We start from the raw sequence: 20,256 nt of genomic DNA on the forward strand, positions 1-20,256 counted from the left end.
GTGATTTGAATTGTGATTGGGGTTGGGGTACAGACTACAAGTAATTGTCTCATGATCAATGTTGAGAATGACGTGAAACTGAAAATGTCTCCGTTTCAGTGCTGTGTTTTTCTCTTTTTTACCCTATTCTCAATCGCCTTCAGCGACGATCTATTTGCCGAGAATACTGCAGATTTCTCTGACACTACAAATCAGGTTTTTGGGGGTGTTCCCGGTGACGGGATCGTGGCAGCGTACGGTGACTTCGATTCGGATAAACGAACTGATGTTTTTGTTATTCGAGAAAATGGTTAGTAAAAGTAAAGATAGTGGATATTTTGCCGGAGGTAATGACGGCAAACTAACGATTACTAAAGGTTTGCCGGCGGCAGTCCATATCAACAGAGGGCGCTGTACTCTTTAAAATAGGGCTGAATTATAAGATGTATTAAATTCCCACCAACATGACCAAAAGTTGTGTAGCACGTTTGGTGTAGTGGTTAAGCAAAGGCTCTAGTAAGCGGGATGACTCGCGTTCGATTCCGACTGCACCACATTTTTAAGTTTTTTTTTCTCATCCCCAAATAAATAAGAATATTCTTCTTTTATTATTTTAACATGTCTCAAACATTTTTTGCAGAGTAGGCCCTATTACATTTTCTTTTTCAGATTTGTGGCTCTGGAGGATTTTTTTAAAAGGGAAATAAAGTCCGAAATTATAAAATAGTCTGAATCCCGTCTTGTGAATACGAGGTAACAACGATAATTTTGGCATGGAGCCAGACTAAAACTTGTCACTGGAAAATGTTAAAGTACAAAAAAACAGTAACTGCGCATGTTCAGTGCATATCCGGCAAACTAACGTTTACTAAAGGTTTGCCGTCTCCGACAAAATATACACTGCCAAAAGTAAACACGTCTGGGGGGGGCCGGGGGGGCGAAGAGAGGTCGTAAATGAAAATTATGGAAAAACTGTTGCAACCAGACGCCACTTTTTTCTTCATGCAAAAATGGTGATAAGACATGAATCTGGGACTGAGAAATATTTCCAATTTTGTGAGGAAATAGTTAAAAAATTTCTTGACTCTCCATGGCCATAAACTTTGTACACAATAGCGGAAGTGGCGTCAGGTTGCAACATTTTTTCCTCGAAACACAAACATGACAAAATAACAGCATTATGTTGTTTTTTGTTTTTTTAATATTGCCGATTGGTATTTTTTTTTGTTTTTTTTGTAGGGTTAATTTGAAAATCAGCTGCTTTACTGCTCAAGAGTAAAATATATGTAAAGAAATTTTAACAGGATTGGTATGAGATAAAGTAATGAAACATTAAATTTGGATTTGTTTTGGATAATTTGAGCATCAAATTACAAAGTAAAAAAACACAAGGCTTTATTTTGTACATGTTTCAGCTGTAGTTAATTTTGTTGAATCATTTGTTTGCTTTGCAGGCCACGTCATGGACATATACTTCCAACAGATGAAGGAAATTGTTACCTTATCAAAAACAGTGCACAGTATTTCCATAACACGGTAAGAACACTTGAAAAGTCATGGTGCCAGACCCAAAGGATACACTTTTTGGTACAAAATATTAGTATCTATACTTCTTTGTACAAAAACAAGCCTTTTTCTTAGTCACAATTGACCATGCAGTTTATGTAAATGCCTTGTTTTCTGAATAATTGTCAGAATTTCATCATGAAATAATCGAAAGTCTGAAGTTTTAAATCTTTATGGCATAGATGGTTTTGGGCATATTGGCTTCGATAACGCACTGGTATGGAATACAAATGCACATATGCAAATAGCCGTACAAAAGCCGTACAAAATTTCTAGGTCTCCATAGGTTTGTGCACAAACATGGATGCGCCCAGCAGGCATTACTTTGTACACGAAGTTAGCGCTCTAGTAATTTAATATAGCTCTGTGATGTGGCTTAACCCTCCTATGCAAACACACACACTGTGCAAGTTGTCATTTCAGTCAAAGTCAGTCAAGTGACTTTTCAACAGTTAAGAGCTCCCAGCCTACACATAAAGCAAGATTGATTGCCTGTGACTGTTTGCGTAACTTGATACAGCTATTCTTTGACTGTAGGTGATTGATAAGCCAGCTGTGCCTACCGCTTGCCTGCTTTTGTCTGTTGACTGAATTTTGACTAGTCACAGTGCTGGCTTAAAATATGATCTGACTGTTGGTGACTAGCCTGTGTAAACGGCATGGCAGGGGAAGAGGATTGATGTTTTGACTGTCTGTGACTGTTCAGACGGCAGGAGGACTAAAATATAAAGTTCTTTCCTAAATGCAGAAATAATGACACCATAACGAGTGTTGTCCCAGGCGACTTTGACGGCAATTCCCAGATGGATGTTCTAATCACCACCAAACCTAACGGTAGAGTCTTTGACCCGTTAGCCCCTACGTCGGCTTTTGTCTACTGGGGACAGAATGCAAAATACAAATTAGGTAAGAAAAAGTCCAAGGAATTCCTCTTGGGTTTTTGAATAGGCTGATAATCATTTCGGTATAAGAATGTATAAGATCCAAATTCTTGTTAAAGCTGCACATACATTTGCTCATTACAAACAAAACTTTGGCCTATTTCAGCCAATTTCACAAGAATTCAATTCTGCTGGGTTTTCCCCCCCCCCCCCTGAAGGTGTTGGAGATGTAGTTGAGAGGCAGTCACGTTGGCACAGTGGTTACTTTCCTCGCCTTCCACCGCTGTGGCCCTGGTTCGATTCCTACCCTGGTCAAAATGTGGATTGGGTTTTCAGTCCCTACCTGATTCCGTGTGTTTTACCCAGAATATTCTTTTGGGGTTTTCCTCCCACCTCTAAAACTGTAATTTCTTCTCATTGTCTCCTCTCTACAGGTTTCTTCAAGCTTGTGAGCTACAGTACCTAGGGCACTTTTAGGGAATCCCCGGTTTCATTACCAGAAAGTAATACAATTAAAATCAACAGATCTTCACCGAAATACCAGTGCATGTAGCTTGACACCAGAGATTACTAAGACCTAAGATTACACTTTTCCCTGTACAGGTATTTCATCACTAACAGTGATTTTCTTTGTTCCACAGGACCTGTTACAACAGTAACCAAAGTGTTAAAGGATCAGCCACTAATGATGGAGTGAGTATTTGCGTGTTTTAAGCACAGCTCTAGAAAAGAAATTTGAGAAAGCAAAGAGTACTTTTTGGAAGCCACCTTAATAGTAATGGTTTCTCATTATGGACGCTTTGTTAGTCCATTATGATGTTTTGGGGGTAATTACTTGCATTGTGAGTTAGTTTCCAAGACAAAATGACATAACGCTGCTAAGACAGATTTACATGCTAAGCAGTAATCCTATATGAAATTATCTGTCTGATGTCTGTCTGATTTCTGTCTGATTTCTGTGCATCACGTTTTTTGTAAAAGACCTAAAGAATATGTGCAAGCAGAAAAAGCAATGTTCAATGGAGAGGCTTGGTTATCGTATGCAGCAGGTCCTTAAATTATATGCTTCGATTTCACTGTCTTTTGAAGTCATGGTTTGCACTTGAAAAAAATGATTTTTTGGCAAATTTGTTTCTTTCAGACTTTGGAATAGTTAAATATTACAGCATTACTCTATGAAAACACTCCAAAACCTATCGCTATTACGCAAAACATAACACTGATGATGAAAAAACTTGGCAAAATTGCTTGGCCAAGTTTTACTACGCCCATTTGGGGTCAACATGCAAATTGAGGTCCAAAACATCACGTGGCATTTTAACTTGTAGCCAATTTCAGGTTTATTTTGAAACGCTTAGCAACAGATTAGCTCTAGTTAAGTCATTTTATGTTTCAATCTCCTTTTTTATTCTTTTTTTGTGTCCATAGTTACAATGCTGACATGGTTCCAGATTTGTTTGGTGTAGATATGGATGGAGTGAGACAGTTTTGGACGTTTAAGTAAGTATCACGTAAATTCACACCCAGAAAAAAATCCCATGTCGTCACAGTTTTAAAGAAACTTTCATCAGTGTAATTTCTTTAACAGTGTTACTGATGTGGAAATGAAGTAAAGAATTTTTGTGCATCAGAAAAAGAACGTGCCTTAACATTCTTTAGTTTTAAAAAGAGAATAAACGTGTGCTTGGCCTGTTTTAAACAGGTCGGCTGGGGGGAATGGATGCTGATAATATCCCAAGCCGATGGCGAGGGCTATTATTGGCGACCAGGCCCCCAGCTGGTCTTAAACAGACTGGTTTAATACCTGCGAAGCATATATTTATTCCCATTCATAAATACCTTTTCGGTCCAAGAGTCAAAACAAGTTAAAAAATATATATAAAGTTTCAACAATTATTTCAACGATTTTACTTCATGTTTTTTAAACACGCCTCTAACTATGTTATGGTATGTGCCTCTTGCGAGCAGTCGTAAACAACTCCTTATATGGAGATTGGCGCGTGTGGCGCAGAGTGCAGCTGTTCCGGTGTAGTGTGAATTTAGGACTATGAAATACTGACTCCTTAGTGGTATTGCACATGCCTAAGTGAGGATTGTGAATGTTCAACCAATAAAAAGGCTGAAAATGACCAGATTTCATAGGAGTCCAAATTTCATGTGACACTGGAAAAGTGTTAAAGATCAGCCAGCGGCTGTTTTATCAACCGTTTTAGACCGGCCACGTGGCGGGTCTCGACCAATAGGAATGGGTAAACTGTCTTAGGTATTTATGAATGGTGGAGAATAAAGTGTTAATGTTAGGCATTCATCTGATTCTGATGTTAAGTGAGTGGTAAGAACATTGTCGGATAGCTTTCACACGAAGAATAAACTGAAAAAATCTAATCCGTAACATTTTTGCCGTTTTCCAGTGACACTGACAACCACGACTTTGTCAGCATTCCCCTGGATGGACCCTCTGCGCCGCTACAAATCCCGAACTCGAACGCATTCCTGGACCTGACGGGCAACTATGCCGCCGATCTCTTCGTCACCTCCCTTGACGAAAACGATATCACCAAGAGCCAGTTTGAGATTTGGCAGTTGCTGGCCGGCGAACCGGATGCATGGAAGATGCAACAGCCATACAGTCCTCCTGAGCTACAAGGAAAGGCAGTTCAGTTGGGACAATCGTCGTTTGCCGATATGAGTAAGATGCCAATTTTACGTTTCTTTCAAGGGCCAGGGAAATAATAACACATCAGTGTTTAAATAGCTTCACCACCAGCAGTGTTCGTGGCTTTTGTTGATTCAATCTTACCAATTGACCCCAGCAAGCTAGTTTGTCTTTTAGTTAATATAAGATGTCTGCACTAGTAAGCAGGAAGTCGTGGGTTCAAGCCCCATCCGAGCAAACTTGTCGGAAAGCTTTCAGAAAAGCACCAAGTATACGCAGTGCTCACTAGGAATACATTGGTGAATGGTTAAAACTCAAAAATTGTTATTTTTCAAAAGAAGTCCACTCAATATGTCAGGAAGTATACCTAAGAAAATAATCCTTCTTATTATTTTCTACGGAAAAAATGCATTTGATCAGTTCATGCTGGGATTAGTTTGACAAGAACAGAACGAGGCACAGGATTACTTTTCACCCGACCTCAAGCCAGGTGGGTTGAAGCCATCACCCTCGGGCAGCACACTCATATTTCTGGCCTCGCTCGCTGCGAGCGGGTTGCTGACAGATATTTTAAGCCTCACTCCCTGCGTGTTTATCCGTCATCCGTTGCGAATACCGCAAAACCTTTGCGGGTGTACACGTCATCTGGCGCAAACTGGTTAACAGGCTTTTCAAGAAATAGTACAAGTTGGCAATATACATTTCACACACATCCACATTTGATCTCAATGTCAATGTTCACAGATGCCGATGGTAAAATTGACCACGTACTCCCTGTGTGCTTGGATAGTGAATGCCGAAAAAGTCTCATCTACATGCGTGATGGAGCGAGCGATGAGGTACATGAACAAACAAGTTTGCAATTCCAATCGTTTTCCCCTCAAATTTCTTCATCAAATTATAAAAAAAAATATAGATATCATTAAAAGGCTCAAGCTTTTATTAAAAAAAATCAAAATTTCAATGCTCTGATCAAGTGATCATCAATGGACACACACTCATCTATAAACACTGCATGATAACGACACAATATGTAAATCTTGAAATCAGGCTTTATGTTTGTACCAGATTTTATGTTCGTCCGATGAATCTTTGGAAAGAATTGGTTTTGGTTTAAGGCTTCTGTTTGTGTATTGAATCTTGACATCTTTGCCAGTGAACTTTTTTAAAGGTAGGGTAGATCATTTGTCATTTGTGCTTTTTTTTTTTGAAGCAACAAAAGTGCTCAAAATCTAACGACGGGTGCTTAACAACTTACCTGATAAAGTTTCAGCTCTGTGAATGCTGTACGTTCTGAGAAAACAGTATTTCAATTCAAAAGTTGCTAAGGCATGTTTAAAATTGCACCTGAAATCAGCGTCTGGGACACGTTTTCATTCAGCCGATTGCAGCTTTGCGATGTCACGACAGCATGCCAGAACTTATAATTTCACAGGGAGTTTAGTGCCATTACTGTCTTTAAACCACGTAAGATTTTCAACTATAATTTCTTCAGATACGTTTTGGATGGGCTGAAAATGATCTACTCTAACGTTAAGTTAATACATTGTAATTTGTTTGCCATAAAAATGTCTGTGATAAGCAAATATATGTTTCCCGGCAAGCACCATGAAATGGGCCTCATAATGATACCTACAAAGTTGCTGAATGAATAAACATAGCTCTGCATTTCTTTTGGATTATTATTTTCAGTGGATACTACTTCTGGATATGTCAGCAACGACAAAAGAGAAGTGGGGATTTGTGCCGCCTAAGGAGATGTCTAAATGGGCGTACATGCCCATTACCGCCAGGCTAGGGGATACTAACATGGACTCCTATCCTGATATCCTCTGCATTCTGCGATCAGGGAGCAATGAGTAAGGGGCGTTTTAACGTAAAGGAGGTTTAGGACACATTAAAGGGAATGATTTGGTAGTTTTATTTTTTGATGTTTGCAAATGTTGTATTTTCCCTTTAAGATAGGAGGGACAAGTTTGGATTGATAGTTTTGTATTGATTTCGGTATCCACTGCAATATCAGATGCTCGAGCCTGCATGCTCGAGGGTCAAGTTTTTTTAACACATCTACTTTTTGTAGCAGGATTGGAGTTCCGCCCAAGAAAGTTTTTGAATTGTTTCGTGCATGCCCTCTGATACACTAAAAGGGAAAATACAACTTTTGCAAACATCAAAAAATAAAACTACCAAATCATTTTGAAATACCTTGCTGGACTGTTAGTGAATGACAGTGTAAAGCATCCTGTAAAATCATGACACCTGGTTAACTGTCATTTTCAAGAAAGTGGTATTTTTGTATCAATTTCCAACGCTGATCGGCCAAACAGCGTTGGAAACAACTGGGTTTTTTTTTCAAAAACTGGCCCCAATTGACCATCGCACTTGTTTGCAATCGATTACAAACCTATGAACGGGTACGAGCCAGCTAGACTGGTTCCCTGACCTTACAATTCCCCATTGTATGTAAACTGCTCTGTTTCTTCTTATATGGAGTCAGGGAACCAGACTACAGGAAAATGATCGTTTTTCTTGGTTTTTATAGCATTTTCGAACCCAAAACCTCAAAAAGTCAGTGTAACTATATTTGCTATATATTTCCAACCCCCCAATTCCATCCATTTCTGAAAATTACAGCAAAAGCAAATGATGTATATTCCCTTTAAGTATAATTGAGTGTAATCATGCTCATAAAATTACTTTGGTGACGGGTGTTAAAAAAATGCAATGTAAGACTCGCCCAACGCAATCAGTTCCGCACCTTGGTTCACACTTACAAATCAATGAAACACTCTGCACCAGATTATCTCTCCTCTGCTCGGCTAGACCCGTCGTTACTCCCTTCGTTCTTCTGAGGGAGAGTCCCTTGTCATCCACAAGTCCCATAAACAGGCTGGTGACAGGGCCTTCTCCGTTGTGGCACCCAGTTATGGAATAGCCTACCCATCCCCATCAGAAATTCTGGCAGTGTTTTCTTCTTCCAAAAGGCTCTCAAGAGCCACCTTTTCCCCAAATCGTAGCTGGCTGTCCTCTTTTCTTGTCTTCGTTCACTGTTATATTCTTTGATTAGCGCCGTGTATCCTTGGGCAATTTGGCGCTTTATAAATCCAGTTCTTATCTATTTTTTAACAAAACACATCTCAGAGCACTTTGTCAATTTCACAGTTAGCGGAATATTTTTTTCTTTTGAGCCTTCAGCTTCAGTGCATAATCAATTTGCAGTTATAGCTCAGAATTTGCTTGTGATAAAGTTTAGGAAAAAAAATGTCTTGTTGCCTTTGTGTTCCTCGTAGAACGAGGCGCGTCGTCTTGCTTGAAAACAAGGACGGGAAGAGCCTGGAGCCAGTGTGGGACAGCAAAGCCCTCAATGAAATTGAGAAGCCAATCCTTGCCACATTCATGGACTTAACGCACACGGTAAGCTTCAGTTTTATACACTACCAAAACAAAAGACCCCCAAATCAATGTTGGTCAATTCAGTAAGTTGCCAAAATTATCCACTAGTTATCCCCCTGACTTTTATTACCCCTGGTTTTTAAACCAGAAAGGGGGGTATTGTGATAGTGTATTCCTTCTGTGTGTCTATGTGTCCACGCTTGTGCTGGAATTTACTACCTTACGGAGACATGCACACAATAGGGAACAAAAGATTGTATACGTCTCCAGAGGACAATTTCTATAGATGAATACGTCTCCACAAGAATTTCACGAAATAGATATATGGATTTTACTCAAAAACTAGGAATTTCCAAGGTGGGTTGATCCGTCGCAAATGGAAGAGTTTTAGAAAAGGGATATTTAGTCCAAATTTCAGCCCAGGAAATTAATTCTGGTTTAAATAAGAGCATTTTGAAACTTCAATTTCAAACTCAAAAACTTTACTACACGAGAACAAAGAAATGTCTCCACAGGAATACAAATTCCAGAATGTGTGTGTCCGGCTGTGTGTCCGTGTGTTACATTTCGGTTAGGTTAACTGTTTAGTGCTGTCATATGAAAAGTCTGACTTCACTCTCAATCAAACTTGGTGACAATAATCTTTTGGGTAGGGGGACTTCAGATGACCTGAGACATTTGAGGTCAAAGGTCATTTAGGGGTCAAATGAGGTCATTGTTGATTTTCTTTTCTCCCACTTGAAAAAAAATTAATAAACGGCAACCTTGCCATATCTGGTTCCTTGTTATGCAATAAATTTGCATTTCATTAGAAAACTTAGATACCTAAAGGGTAGCACAGTTGAATTTCAACGCATTTTGTACATGTAACTGAGCCCAAGGCCTGCGGCACGTGGTGTGAACATACATCGTATACATATTGCACTTCACATCGTTTTGCATGCATGGCCATGTACATGTATATGGACATTCTAATCTGTGTACAGGACAATCAGTAAACTTGACCAAGTCTTCCCACTGTTCTTATTACAGGGGATATTGGACATTCTCGTAGTCAATCAGAGTCAATCAGACGTAGAGCCCCAGATACATGTCATCAAGAACAACTTTGCCGTGGATGCGTACTTCTTCAAAACCCACAGTAAGTTCACGGGGTCAGTGTGGTGATGCACTTTATATCTTTTCACCGCCTTGAGTCAGGCTTTCACCACGTTGACCTTCAGTTTGTGGAACTTCAATTGTGTACAATGAAATACCTGAAATCACTGAAATGTTGCTGGCCAATATTTGTACAAGATGTTACAAATGGGTGTGTGTTAGTGTTTATTACACAGTTTGAAAGAATAGAACAGTTTTAATGCTCCCCTGGTGTATTTGTTTGTAAGCATTTCTTTTCCTCGTGAGATGCTTTGGGTTTCGATTCAAATCTCCAGACTCAAAAAATATTTATTCAGGAAACAAGTAACTAGAAACTAGATCTGACGTTTCTAGATGTCCTTGTGAAACACATTTTGCTGATGTTTTGGGTTTTAAGAAAACTTTCGAAAAAATGTATTTAATCCTGTTTTTAAGGAAGTTAGGGTTTTGGTTTTGATGTAGAAAGATGTGTCTGCTGTGCAGCCATGTGTAAGTGCTGGTACCAGCAAGTTTTGTTAAAGGTACTATACAACATTTGCAAACATCAAAAAACAAAAGTACCAAATTATTATGAAATATCTCACTTGACTTTAGGTGAATAATAGTCTCAAGCATTCTGTAAAATCATGGCACCTAGTGTGCTGTAATTTTCAAGAAAAGTTGAATTTTGTGTCAATTTCAAATGATGGTCGGCCGACCATTGTTGGAAAAACTGATTCGTATCAAATACTGCCTCCAATTTACAAAATCTAGTTTGTCCACATTTTGTTTGCAATCGGTTACACTCGGTGAATGGGTGCATGCCAGCTAGTCTTGTTCCCTGACCTTACAATTCCCGACGTCTATAAATTGCTCCTTTTCGTATGAAGTAGAGTTAAAGGAACCAGACTACAAGAACATCATTTTTTCCTTGTTTTTTTCCAGCATCTGTTAACACAAAACTTTAAACAGGTCAGTCTAACAATATTGGCTATAAAATACTAACCCCACAAATCCATCCGTCTCTGAAAAGTACCCCAAAAGCAAATGTTGTATATCACCTTTAAAGCTATTGTCCATCATTTGCAGCCATCCGAAAAGTAACTGGCATAATTATTGTTGAAAAACATACTTGGTTGAAAGATAGTAAGGGAACTAAACTCCCTGTGAAATTATTCCTTCTGGGAAGCTGTCATTTTGAAGTAATCAACGAAAGAAGGCATTTCCAACGGTGATTCTTAAGAAGCACCGTAGGAAAATTTAAATTAGTAGTTTGTTTTGTTATTCAGCGCAGCGCGCACAAGTATTGGAACGACGCACACGCGCGCGCGGTTGTTATAATTCGTCGGGTCAGTGCGCTACGTTGCGTATAGCTGCAATTCAAAACAATTTAAAACATGATTCAGTAACTTTTGAATTGAAATTGAGATTTTAGAATGCTGTTTTTCTCGATATGTACAGCTGAAGCTTAGCTGAAACTTCATCAGGTTAGTTCAGTATCCTTCATTAGATTTTGAACCCTTTTGTTGCTTCAAACGAACAAAATGCACAAATTACAAATGATGGACTATAGCTTTAAGCATGGACGTATAACTGTTGTTGCCAGGTTCCACAGCATAGAAATGTGGCAAACACCGCAATAACATTAAACACAGCATCCAGGGGACATTTTGACGACGTTTCATTTTTAAGCAGGGTTCATAAATGTCACTAATTTGTTTGTTTGCAGTATTGAGTGGTCTGTGCTTTAGTGACTGCGATGGCATTTCAACCAAGGTATTTGCAAATGAAATCTTAGATAATGTGGAATTTATGAAATTTAGTCCCAATTTTCCTCCATAATCTTAAAGATGTCTAATCAGTTGACGAGTTTTGACAGAAACTAAAATTTGTCTTTTTAAAACTGTACAGGGTGAGTAAAAAAAAACGAAACCCAAATGTTGGGACCATTGTTTTATTGAAGTTCTGCATGTAGCACTTTCAAAATCTAGGATTTGAAAGCCCAATTCATAAGCTTTCTTTTAGTACAAAAATCATTCAAATCAGTCAGGTACTTTTTAAGTTACAAAATTTTAAACACAACCTCCATTTTAAGGTTCGGTCCACAGATCACAAAAAGTTCAGTGTTCTTTCAGCAAAACGAAAACAAATCACATAGGGATGTGTGTGAATTGTTTTTCGTTTTGCTAAAAGAACGCACACATTTTTTGTGATCCGTGGATAAAACTTTAAAACGGTGCTTGTGCTTAAAATTCTGTAACTTGAAAAGTACAAGAGTGATTTGAATGATTCTTGTACTAAAAGAAAGCTTATAAATTGGGCTTTCATATCCTAGATTTTAAAAGTGCTACATGCAGAACTTCAATAAAACAACAGTCCCGACATTTGGGTTTCGGTGTTTTTTACTCACCCTGTATTTCCTCAGTACATCCATTGTAGTATACATGAATTGAACTTATCAAGCACAACATGTTAATATATTGGCATATTGCCAAACCAAAACATATTGTTTGTGTTTAAATTTGTTTATTCATGATTGTTATCATCATTTACTTATTTTAGTATTTTTTTCAGCCTTATGGTGTGAACCAGCCCGGGCCATTTATACATTACACGACAACCAGCTCAACTGGTGTACTGCAGCACGGTGCCGGTATGTAAATAACTTCTACAGGGAACCAGTTTTTGAAACAGTAGATTAAGTGAAAAAGTGTAGTTAGAAAAAAATTTCATTTCATCGGGTTTTATTTACATTATAACATGGGAAGTCAAGCTAAAATCAAATGTCTGAGTTCATGACATCATTTGTATTCAGTGACTCGGTCAAGTCAGTCAGTCAGGTCACCCAACATAGAACATCCTCTTTTCAATACAATATCAAATTGTCCGGACGTAAACTGTGATTAAACTTGCAACATTTTCTCTGAAGTTGTTGGTAATAATGATATTGTTAATATTTTTAAATTGTATCTTCTGTAATGCGCTGTTTTTAATTGATTTATTGACACTTTTGTAATTTTGTTAGTGCTCGGATGTGTTGATGTTTTGCTTGTCCTTGTTAAATGCGGATGTTTGCAATCTATGCTTTTCCAGGTTTTGACAGTTTTCATTGCTATATTTTCATTTGCCACGAGGACAAATGTTTTGCAGTAAACTAAATAATAATGTCAGTGATTCAGTCAATCAGTCAGAGGACAATAGTCTACCACTTAAAGGTCGGCAAACAATTTGACTGTTTTTATGTTTTGTGCGAAAAATATTCCCTGTGAATTTGTTTGCTAATTTGATCTGTTAGGGTGTTTGGTTTTTTTTGGCTTAGAAAATCACTATTTATGCAATTTTTTGATCGCACCTGTGTTGTGGTCTACTGGAAGCAATATTTAAAAACATTTTTTTAAATTATTTTTCTGCGTCCTTTTTGTGCTTTTGACAGCTCCACAGCTCTACCAGTCAGCCTACTTCTCTCTGCAGCTGCCTTACGTCGTGTTAGGTCTGGGACAGAACCCTAACTATGTTGACTATCTGACAGTGAGTGCGCCGTCACCTACAAGGCCTAGAGAAGAGGTACATAATGATTAAAAGCATTTGTTTTGTTCTGATTGTTGTCTGTTTGGGCTGGGGGATTGAGTGACTATTTTGACCTGCCCAGGTATGCTTGTGAAATGTTTCTTCAAATTCTCAGAAAAGGTAGTAACATCCAGTGCATATAAACAATACACTGGTGATGGGCTAAAGTTACCTCAAAATTAACATTGCAAAATTTAAGAATTCAGTCAGAATTCTCAAGTATGTAGTTCTTTAACATGTACATGTATATGATGTTGAACACGGGGTGATGCAAGACACAGTTCAGCACGGTCAATTTTAGCCACAGCGTCCACACATACTGAAATTTGTATCCTTGTGGAGACGATCGCTGTGTTCTCGTGTACAAAATTCCGATTTTAACCAGGATTACTTTCCTGGGTTGAAATTCCGACCAAATATCCCTTACATAAAATACTTTCATTTGCGACTTACAAGTATACCTTGGAAATTCCAAATTTTTGAGTAAAATCCATATATCTATTTCGTGAAATCCTTGTGGAGATGTATTCACCTTTAGAAATTGCCTTGTAGAGACCTTTGCAATCTTTTGTTACGTATTAAACCCGGGTCTCCACAAGGTATCATTTTTCGAAACAATACTTTCAGTATTCTTAAAATGTGCTTAAGGTACAAAAGTACTGCTGCGACAACTCAGCAACACTGAACACATGCATGCCATTTTGTTGGGACAAACATAAATGGTCCGACTGTTAGTTCACCATTTGTGGATTTGATTCAGATGTTCCAAGAAAAAGTTCCAAATAATTAAAGGTTTCATATTGACAGGAAACTGTGACTGCGAATAATGTGCACAAAAATTAATTTTTAATTCCGGGGAAAAAAATGCATTAGAGGAAAATTAGGAAATAAATTGGAGCAACTTCAGCAGGAAAACAAGCTCAACTGTGGAATTTTGCCCTTGTTTCCCCTTTTCAGAACGCCAGGCAGCACACATTCACATCCATTATTCCCAACTCTGAAGTGATAGTAATACCGTTTCCTTTGGACACACCAGAAGAGTAAGTCGCTTGTATTGTGTCTAAAAGTTCTGTCTTTTCATTTTTTTAGTCTTCAAAAGTTGTCAATTTACAGCAAATAATTCAAGTAGATTTTGTCAAATTTCAAGTCGGTGTTTGTATTTATTTATGGTGCAATTGGAACAAACTTCAAATGGCATGAATATGATGAAATTGTACAATTGATTTATTGTTTTTGTGGATGTGATGATTCGTTTCATTTTCAGATGAAGGATTGGCCGTATAGTGTAGGATTCGAGTGCCGTTATTTGAACTTTGACCCCCGACCTGCACAAAGGTTTTAAGGTTGCCAACAACGTCTTGAAATTGCTCATCTGAATCGTCAGATCCAATATGTTTCTACTGCAAGTTACAGAAGAGATATCAAATAGGCCCTCCAAAACTAGTTATGTTTACAACTTCCCCCAACCCCCCCCCCCCCTCAAAAAATTATAAGGGAATAAATGCGTTTCTTGGAGGTGTTAGACTATGTTAAAGACCAGTTGGAGTCTGGATGCTGATAATTACCCGAGCCGAACCATTTTGTTCAATAATTTCACTTCATGTTTTTCGAAACACCCCTCTAGCTATATAATGGAGATTGGCGCACGCTGTGGCGAGTGCTTTGTGAATTAAGGACAATTAAATACTGACCGACTGGTAGTATTGCGCATGCCTACGTGGGGATTGTGACCATTTATAACCAATGAAAGTACCGGATTTCATGGGAGTCCAAATTTAATGGACACTGGAAAAGTGTTCAAGACCAGCCAGCCATGTCGTTTGGGTAAACTCTGAACAGTTTTTGGCGAGTTTAATGGGAATTATCACATTTTAAAATTATTGTTAAGAAATATTTTAACAAGTTTCAGGGGCAGTTGTAAATGATTTCTACAAGACCTTTTGTTTGGATTGCATATCAAGCCACTCGTTTCCGTATTTTTTCTCAATATCAAATTGCAACACATTTTCAAAAAGTTTTTAAAAGTGGGCCTGTGTTAGAAACATGTCACTCATTTAAAAAAAAAACAGGACTACTTTCTTTATTCATTTTACACCAAAAGTTTTTAATCAAAAAAAATATAAATATTTACAAAAATCCTTAGTTAAAATTTTCTGGAGGGTTCTACAATACATCAGGTTGTTCATCAAGTATAAAATCATCCAGTTGCTTTAAGGTTACATGCATTCCAACTTGGTTTCATAGGACCATTTGTTCAGACGACACTTCATTAGTTTGACAACATTAGTTTGAAAACAATTGTCAAATAAGGTGGGAATACTGAGAAGCCGATATTTCAATTTTGAAAGGTGTCATCTAAACTAAATTTGATTTGAAAATTTTCCAGTGAATACCTTTTGTCACAAAGATGATTTGAAATCTGGGGACAACTTTTAATTAACGTGCAGATTGTTAATTAGAAATAATCCCAATTAAGCAGTCCATTGGGCCAAGCAAGTTTTACAATGAAGATGGGAAAGAATACAGCACTGAGCGCCCCCTTTGTTGATATGTACATGTCCTCAAGAAGATCAACACCATTTGTAAAGTTTTTAATAACTTGGAGCAAATTTGTTTCAAAGCATATGCAACCGATACCAATCTGTTATGCACAACATCTATGGCTAACCATAAAGTTTCATTTTTCCCAACAATTAGAACTTTGTTTTTAGTCCAAAGTAGTTTTTCAACCAAAAGTTTGTATCATCATTTGACAAGGTTAAAGTGACAAAAGCGTCAGGATACCGCATTGTTTCCATTAAGTTGAATATACACAAAAAAATCCAATCAAAAAAATTCAACTGTGCCAAGTTAGTTTACGGCATGACAAAGTGTCAAGTCCACGGGGGCAAATCCACCTTCATCTCCGGTCACTCGCAAGTCCTAGGCCCGCTCTCCACGAATCCGTCTAGCCAGCTGGATGTCCTTGGGCATGATGGTAACCCTCTTGGCGTGGATGGCGCACAGGTTGGTATCCTCGAACAGCCCGACCAGGTACGCCTCGGCCGCCTCCTGCAAGGCCAGCACGGCCGAGCTCTGGAAGCGGAGCTCGGTCTTGAAGTCCTGGGCGATCTCACGGATCAGACGCTGGAAGGGCAGCTTGCGGATCAGCAGCTCCGTGCTTTTCTGGTAGCGACGGATCTCGCGCAGGGCCACGGTACCTGAAACGGAAGGGTCATTTTGAACCTTGAAATAAAATGAAGTTTCACTAATTCACAGTGTAAAAGACATGGATCTTAACAAGAGGGTTTCGTTGAAGGCAAAATTCGCCGATCGGCCTAATTTTTCAGAGTATATATTGAACAAGTTTTGTAACCATTACTGCAGGCAGAAGATAATTTTGAATAAATCGCTACTGTAATATAGGACCAAACAAAAGACCCGGAAAGAATGTATCCGACGACAGTTTGGTGGCTGCACAAAAACAAATTATACGAGTCGTGAAAATGTTAAGTATTTTTTTCTAACAATTCCCCCACCCCAACACATTGTACATTACAAGACAACATTGAAGTTATCTTGCAAGAAAACTGGCGTTAGGATACTGAATTCCACACGAAAGCCCTACTCTTGTTCAATCTGAAAAGTGACTGCAAACACCGAGTATGTTAAATGCAATATTTTTCGATAGTTGGAATAGATGTACATGATTTTTACCTGGTCTGTAGCGGTGGGGCTTCTTGACGCCGCCTGTCGCCGGGGCGCTCTTCCGAGCTGCCTTGGTGGCGAGCTGCTTACGAGGGGCCTTGCCTCCCGTGGACTTGCGGGCAGTCTGCTTCGTGCGAGCCATATTATTCTCTCGTTTTAGTGGGAATTATGAACGGCAAAATTCCAGAAATAAAGGCGCAGTGTGACTGGCGATGGTGTTATTCGAAAGGCTACCTCGCGTGGACTGCATATTTGGCGGGAATTTTCAGGCACTTTTATGCACCCTGGGTTGTTGTGGAACACGGCCTCTCATTGGACGATTCACACCTGTTCATGATAATTAGCGCGCTCACCAACTCTCGCACGTAACTTGGAATTTGGCATCAAAAGAAATCGATGGCTGGTCTTTGTTGAACTGGTGCTCGTGAAAAGAAGCATTTGGGTCTAGTGAATCTAGACAAAAGACGAATTCGTGCTCTGCCATTCATTCGATCCAGAGAGGCACGGTTTTTTCCAAGGACCATTAAATTATGGCCTGCCCCAACACATCACTGACTCTGCGACGCACAAGACCTTTCGAGACAACTATAGGTTTTCCCGGCGAATTTCTGAATTTTTCTAATCAAATTCATTATCAGCCATTCAATTTCACGTGAGTTTTGCACATGTGGTCAAATTGGGGTTTCGTTTTCATTTTGGGTTCATTCAATTTCATTTTAAGGCAGCCAAGATTTTGCTCTGAATATTCGTTTACGTTTTCGGGCATCCTAATTCGTTTTTGTGCAAGTACCAAGTGGTTTTTTTATTTAACTTCCCAGGAGTTTTTCAATCATATCAGCCATATCACACACTGTCAATAATGTGTTCTTCGGCGGCGCATGGCCGGCGTAACCAGGTTTTGATTTCGGCTGGGGGAAGTTTGATTTTGTTTTTAAAGGTAACCTCATTTTAGGCGAGACGGGTGCGGAAGGAACTTGTCCACGAAGAGCCTCAAGATTCTGTGACTATTACAGCACCAAACAGCTTCGCATCTTAAAATAAAAATTTCCAATATGACGATTCCATGCAAATGGATAACCAAATATTTTTCCCCAAACCACAGATGGAAGAGTGTGTTGATCATCACGCCCGGTCGATCGGTGTTAGTGACTGGTGGGGTGCTAGTGGGAACCTGTGTATTCATGGCACTAGTAGTCGGTATTCTGCAACTCCTAGAAAAGGTAATCTCCTTAGGAATCGTAAATTACATATTAAATGTTCATGGATTTGTTTGTTACTTTTGGAGAAAAATTATAAACGAAACGTGAAGCCCTGCTATATATTAACTTGTAAATGTGTGTATTGTTTCAACCAATTCTTAAGCAGTTTGCACAAATTTCAATTGATGTTAACATATCTCATCTTATGTTAACATGTTACCCAAAGAAATACTTTGATGTGATTATTTCTTTTTCTTGTCACGCAGAGAGAAGATGACAGAGAAAAGAGACAGGAATCTCATCGATTCCACTTCGACGCCATGTGATCATTTGTCCTTTGTCTCAACCTGTCTTCAATCTTCATTTCCACTAACGTATCGGGATTCACCTGCTAAGGACAAGATCGAGCACTTAGCATTGCTAGCTGACGGACATCACTCTGGAACGTAGGCTAGTCAATGATGGTTGGACCACTCGTGTCTCTAAATCGGGCGGGCAAATTCATAGCGAAAACCGACGCCACAAAATTGCCCATTCGAAAGAAAAAAAAACTAAATCAAAACCCTAACCTTGCTCATCCAAGTCGCAATAAATTGCTTGCTGAGTTTTAGTTAGATATCTGTCACCGTATTTTGTACAACTTTTCTTTGTTTCAAACCTTTTGTAACAAATGTAAGTGTTTTTTTCTACAATGTTTCGACCACCATTTTGCATTCCTTCACTCCACGTCTGTTGTCTGTATACCAGCTTGTAATGGTAACTCCATGGTGTGATAAGTTGTAAAAAAATATTTTGGTGTCTTCGTTTAACCGATGCGGTGTTGTATATTGATGCTATTATAAATTATTTATTCGGAATTGCTTTTTAAAAGTATTTATTTTGTTTGTTACAAACGTTACCGTCACCACAAAGAGACAACCTATTACGTAGGCCTATTTTAATTTAAGTACCGTTCTTAATATTGTGGTTTGCGATATGTATTCGTTTCATGCGTTATCTGTTGGAGTCAAGTGCTTGTGTTTTTGTTAATAGAAGAATGTAAGGAACATTACGTAGGCAACTGAAACATCTCAATCATGTAATTATGTCTTGTTGGACCTGTTTATTTTAATTAGGTGACGGTCATGAACAATGCGTTTTGATTTTCGTTGTTTTCAAAATGTCTGAACGATTGTTGCCCATTGCACATTGCAAGTGGCTTATTACACATAGGGCCTAATGCAGTGCGCATGCGTGAATGGTATTTCACCTAAGTCCGTAACAAAATTTGTTAAGAGTGAAAAAAATGACAAACAACAAAGCACGTATGTTAGATACAGAAAAAAAAGAGGTTTTCTCGTGGATTTCAACTTTATCTGTCGCAATGTCACTTTGTGGTGTCGGTGAAAATGTACGTGCAAGAAATCTTCAAACCTTGTTATTGAGGCAATATGCTAGAAGTAGAAAATAATGATAAGGGAAGTTAAACAATTTTGTTTAAGGGGTAATGACAAACTAGGTGGTTCTCGAATAGTTTAAATTAATATATTGAATGTTATCAAGACGGCACGTTTTCAAAATACGACGGTGTATAGAAGTAAATCTGCGTTACCAAACTGCAATGTTAATTTGAGAGAGGTTTCCATAGTTCCAAGCCATAGACCTTTTGCGTTGCGGGTGTCTCGGAGACTGTTCTTTGTTATTTTGATTGGGTAGCAATAGAATGTTCAAACATTTACCTATGCCTATCCAGGCGATATAAAAGCATTGGTCTCTGGCTCCGCCCTTAATGCATACGATCTATTGGCACAAGATATTTTGTCAATTATTCAACCAAAGTAACTCCATTAAGTTTATGCCTACAAGACTTGTTGCCTGAGACTCAATTTTAAGATAAAAAAGAGTCTTTTGGAGAAGGGAATTTCTAGACAATTGTAACCGAGGAGAATGTACTAGCTGGTGTTGAATATTCGGGTAACGGGAGATCATGCGTAAAGTGTATGATTTGCTGGTAAAAGTTACTAGTACACTTATCAAAAACAAACACCGCAAAATTGGATAACGTATAGATGTAGCGTATTGGAAATTTGTATTTCCATAACCAAGCTTATATATTGTGTACATTTTCGGGAATGAGGTTGAAATAAAAGCTTATGAAATAAAAAATTAAAAAAAATTAGTGAATATTTTTTTTTTTATGTTTCTCATTTTATTAAAAAGGACAACATGACCC

General features: G+C 38.5%; 2 protein-coding genes across 3 annotated transcripts; one reads left to right on the forward strand and one right to left on the reverse strand.

Annotated features, from left to right (window-relative positions):
- Positions 1-32: 32 nt before the first annotated feature.
- LOC119737623 (T-cell immunomodulatory protein-like) lies at positions 33-20,207 on the forward strand. 2 transcript variants are annotated; one of them, XM_038212087.1, is made up of 16 exons: positions 33-289; positions 1,434-1,515; positions 2,294-2,451; positions 3,068-3,119; positions 3,855-3,926; positions 4,838-5,115; positions 5,827-5,921; positions 6,775-6,941; positions 8,373-8,496; positions 9,508-9,616; positions 11,321-11,367; positions 12,154-12,244; positions 13,025-13,155; positions 14,116-14,198; positions 17,948-18,065; positions 18,311-20,207. In XM_038212087.1, the coding sequence occupies exons 1-16, from the start codon at positions 52-54 to the stop codon at positions 18,368-18,370; spliced, it is 1,905 nt and encodes a 634-aa protein (XP_038068015.1). In that variant the 5' UTR covers positions 33-51; the 3' UTR covers positions 18,371-20,207. The 2 variants fall into 2 exon arrangements, with proteins under 2 accessions (XP_038068015.1, XP_038068016.1); XM_038212088.1 differs by having other exon boundaries at positions 12,166-12,244.
- Positions 15,215-17,108, reverse strand: LOC119737626 (histone H3, embryonic-like). Its single transcript, XM_038212093.1, has 2 exons — positions 16,855-17,108; positions 15,215-16,358 (listed from the first exon to the last, which is right to left on the reverse strand). The coding sequence occupies exons 1-2, from the start codon at positions 16,985-16,987 to the stop codon at positions 16,081-16,083; spliced, it is 411 nt and encodes a 136-aa protein (XP_038068021.1). The 5' UTR covers positions 16,988-17,108; the 3' UTR covers positions 15,215-16,080.
- Positions 20,208-20,256: the final 49 nt, after the last annotated feature.

Source organism: Patiria miniata, unplaced genomic scaffold (assembly GCF_015706575.1).
Source record: "Patiria miniata isolate m_02_andy unplaced genomic scaffold, ASM1570657v1 HiC_scaffold_3, whole genome shotgun sequence".
Classification (NCBI taxonomy): domain Eukaryota; kingdom Metazoa; phylum Echinodermata; class Asteroidea; order Valvatida; family Asterinidae; genus Patiria; species Patiria miniata.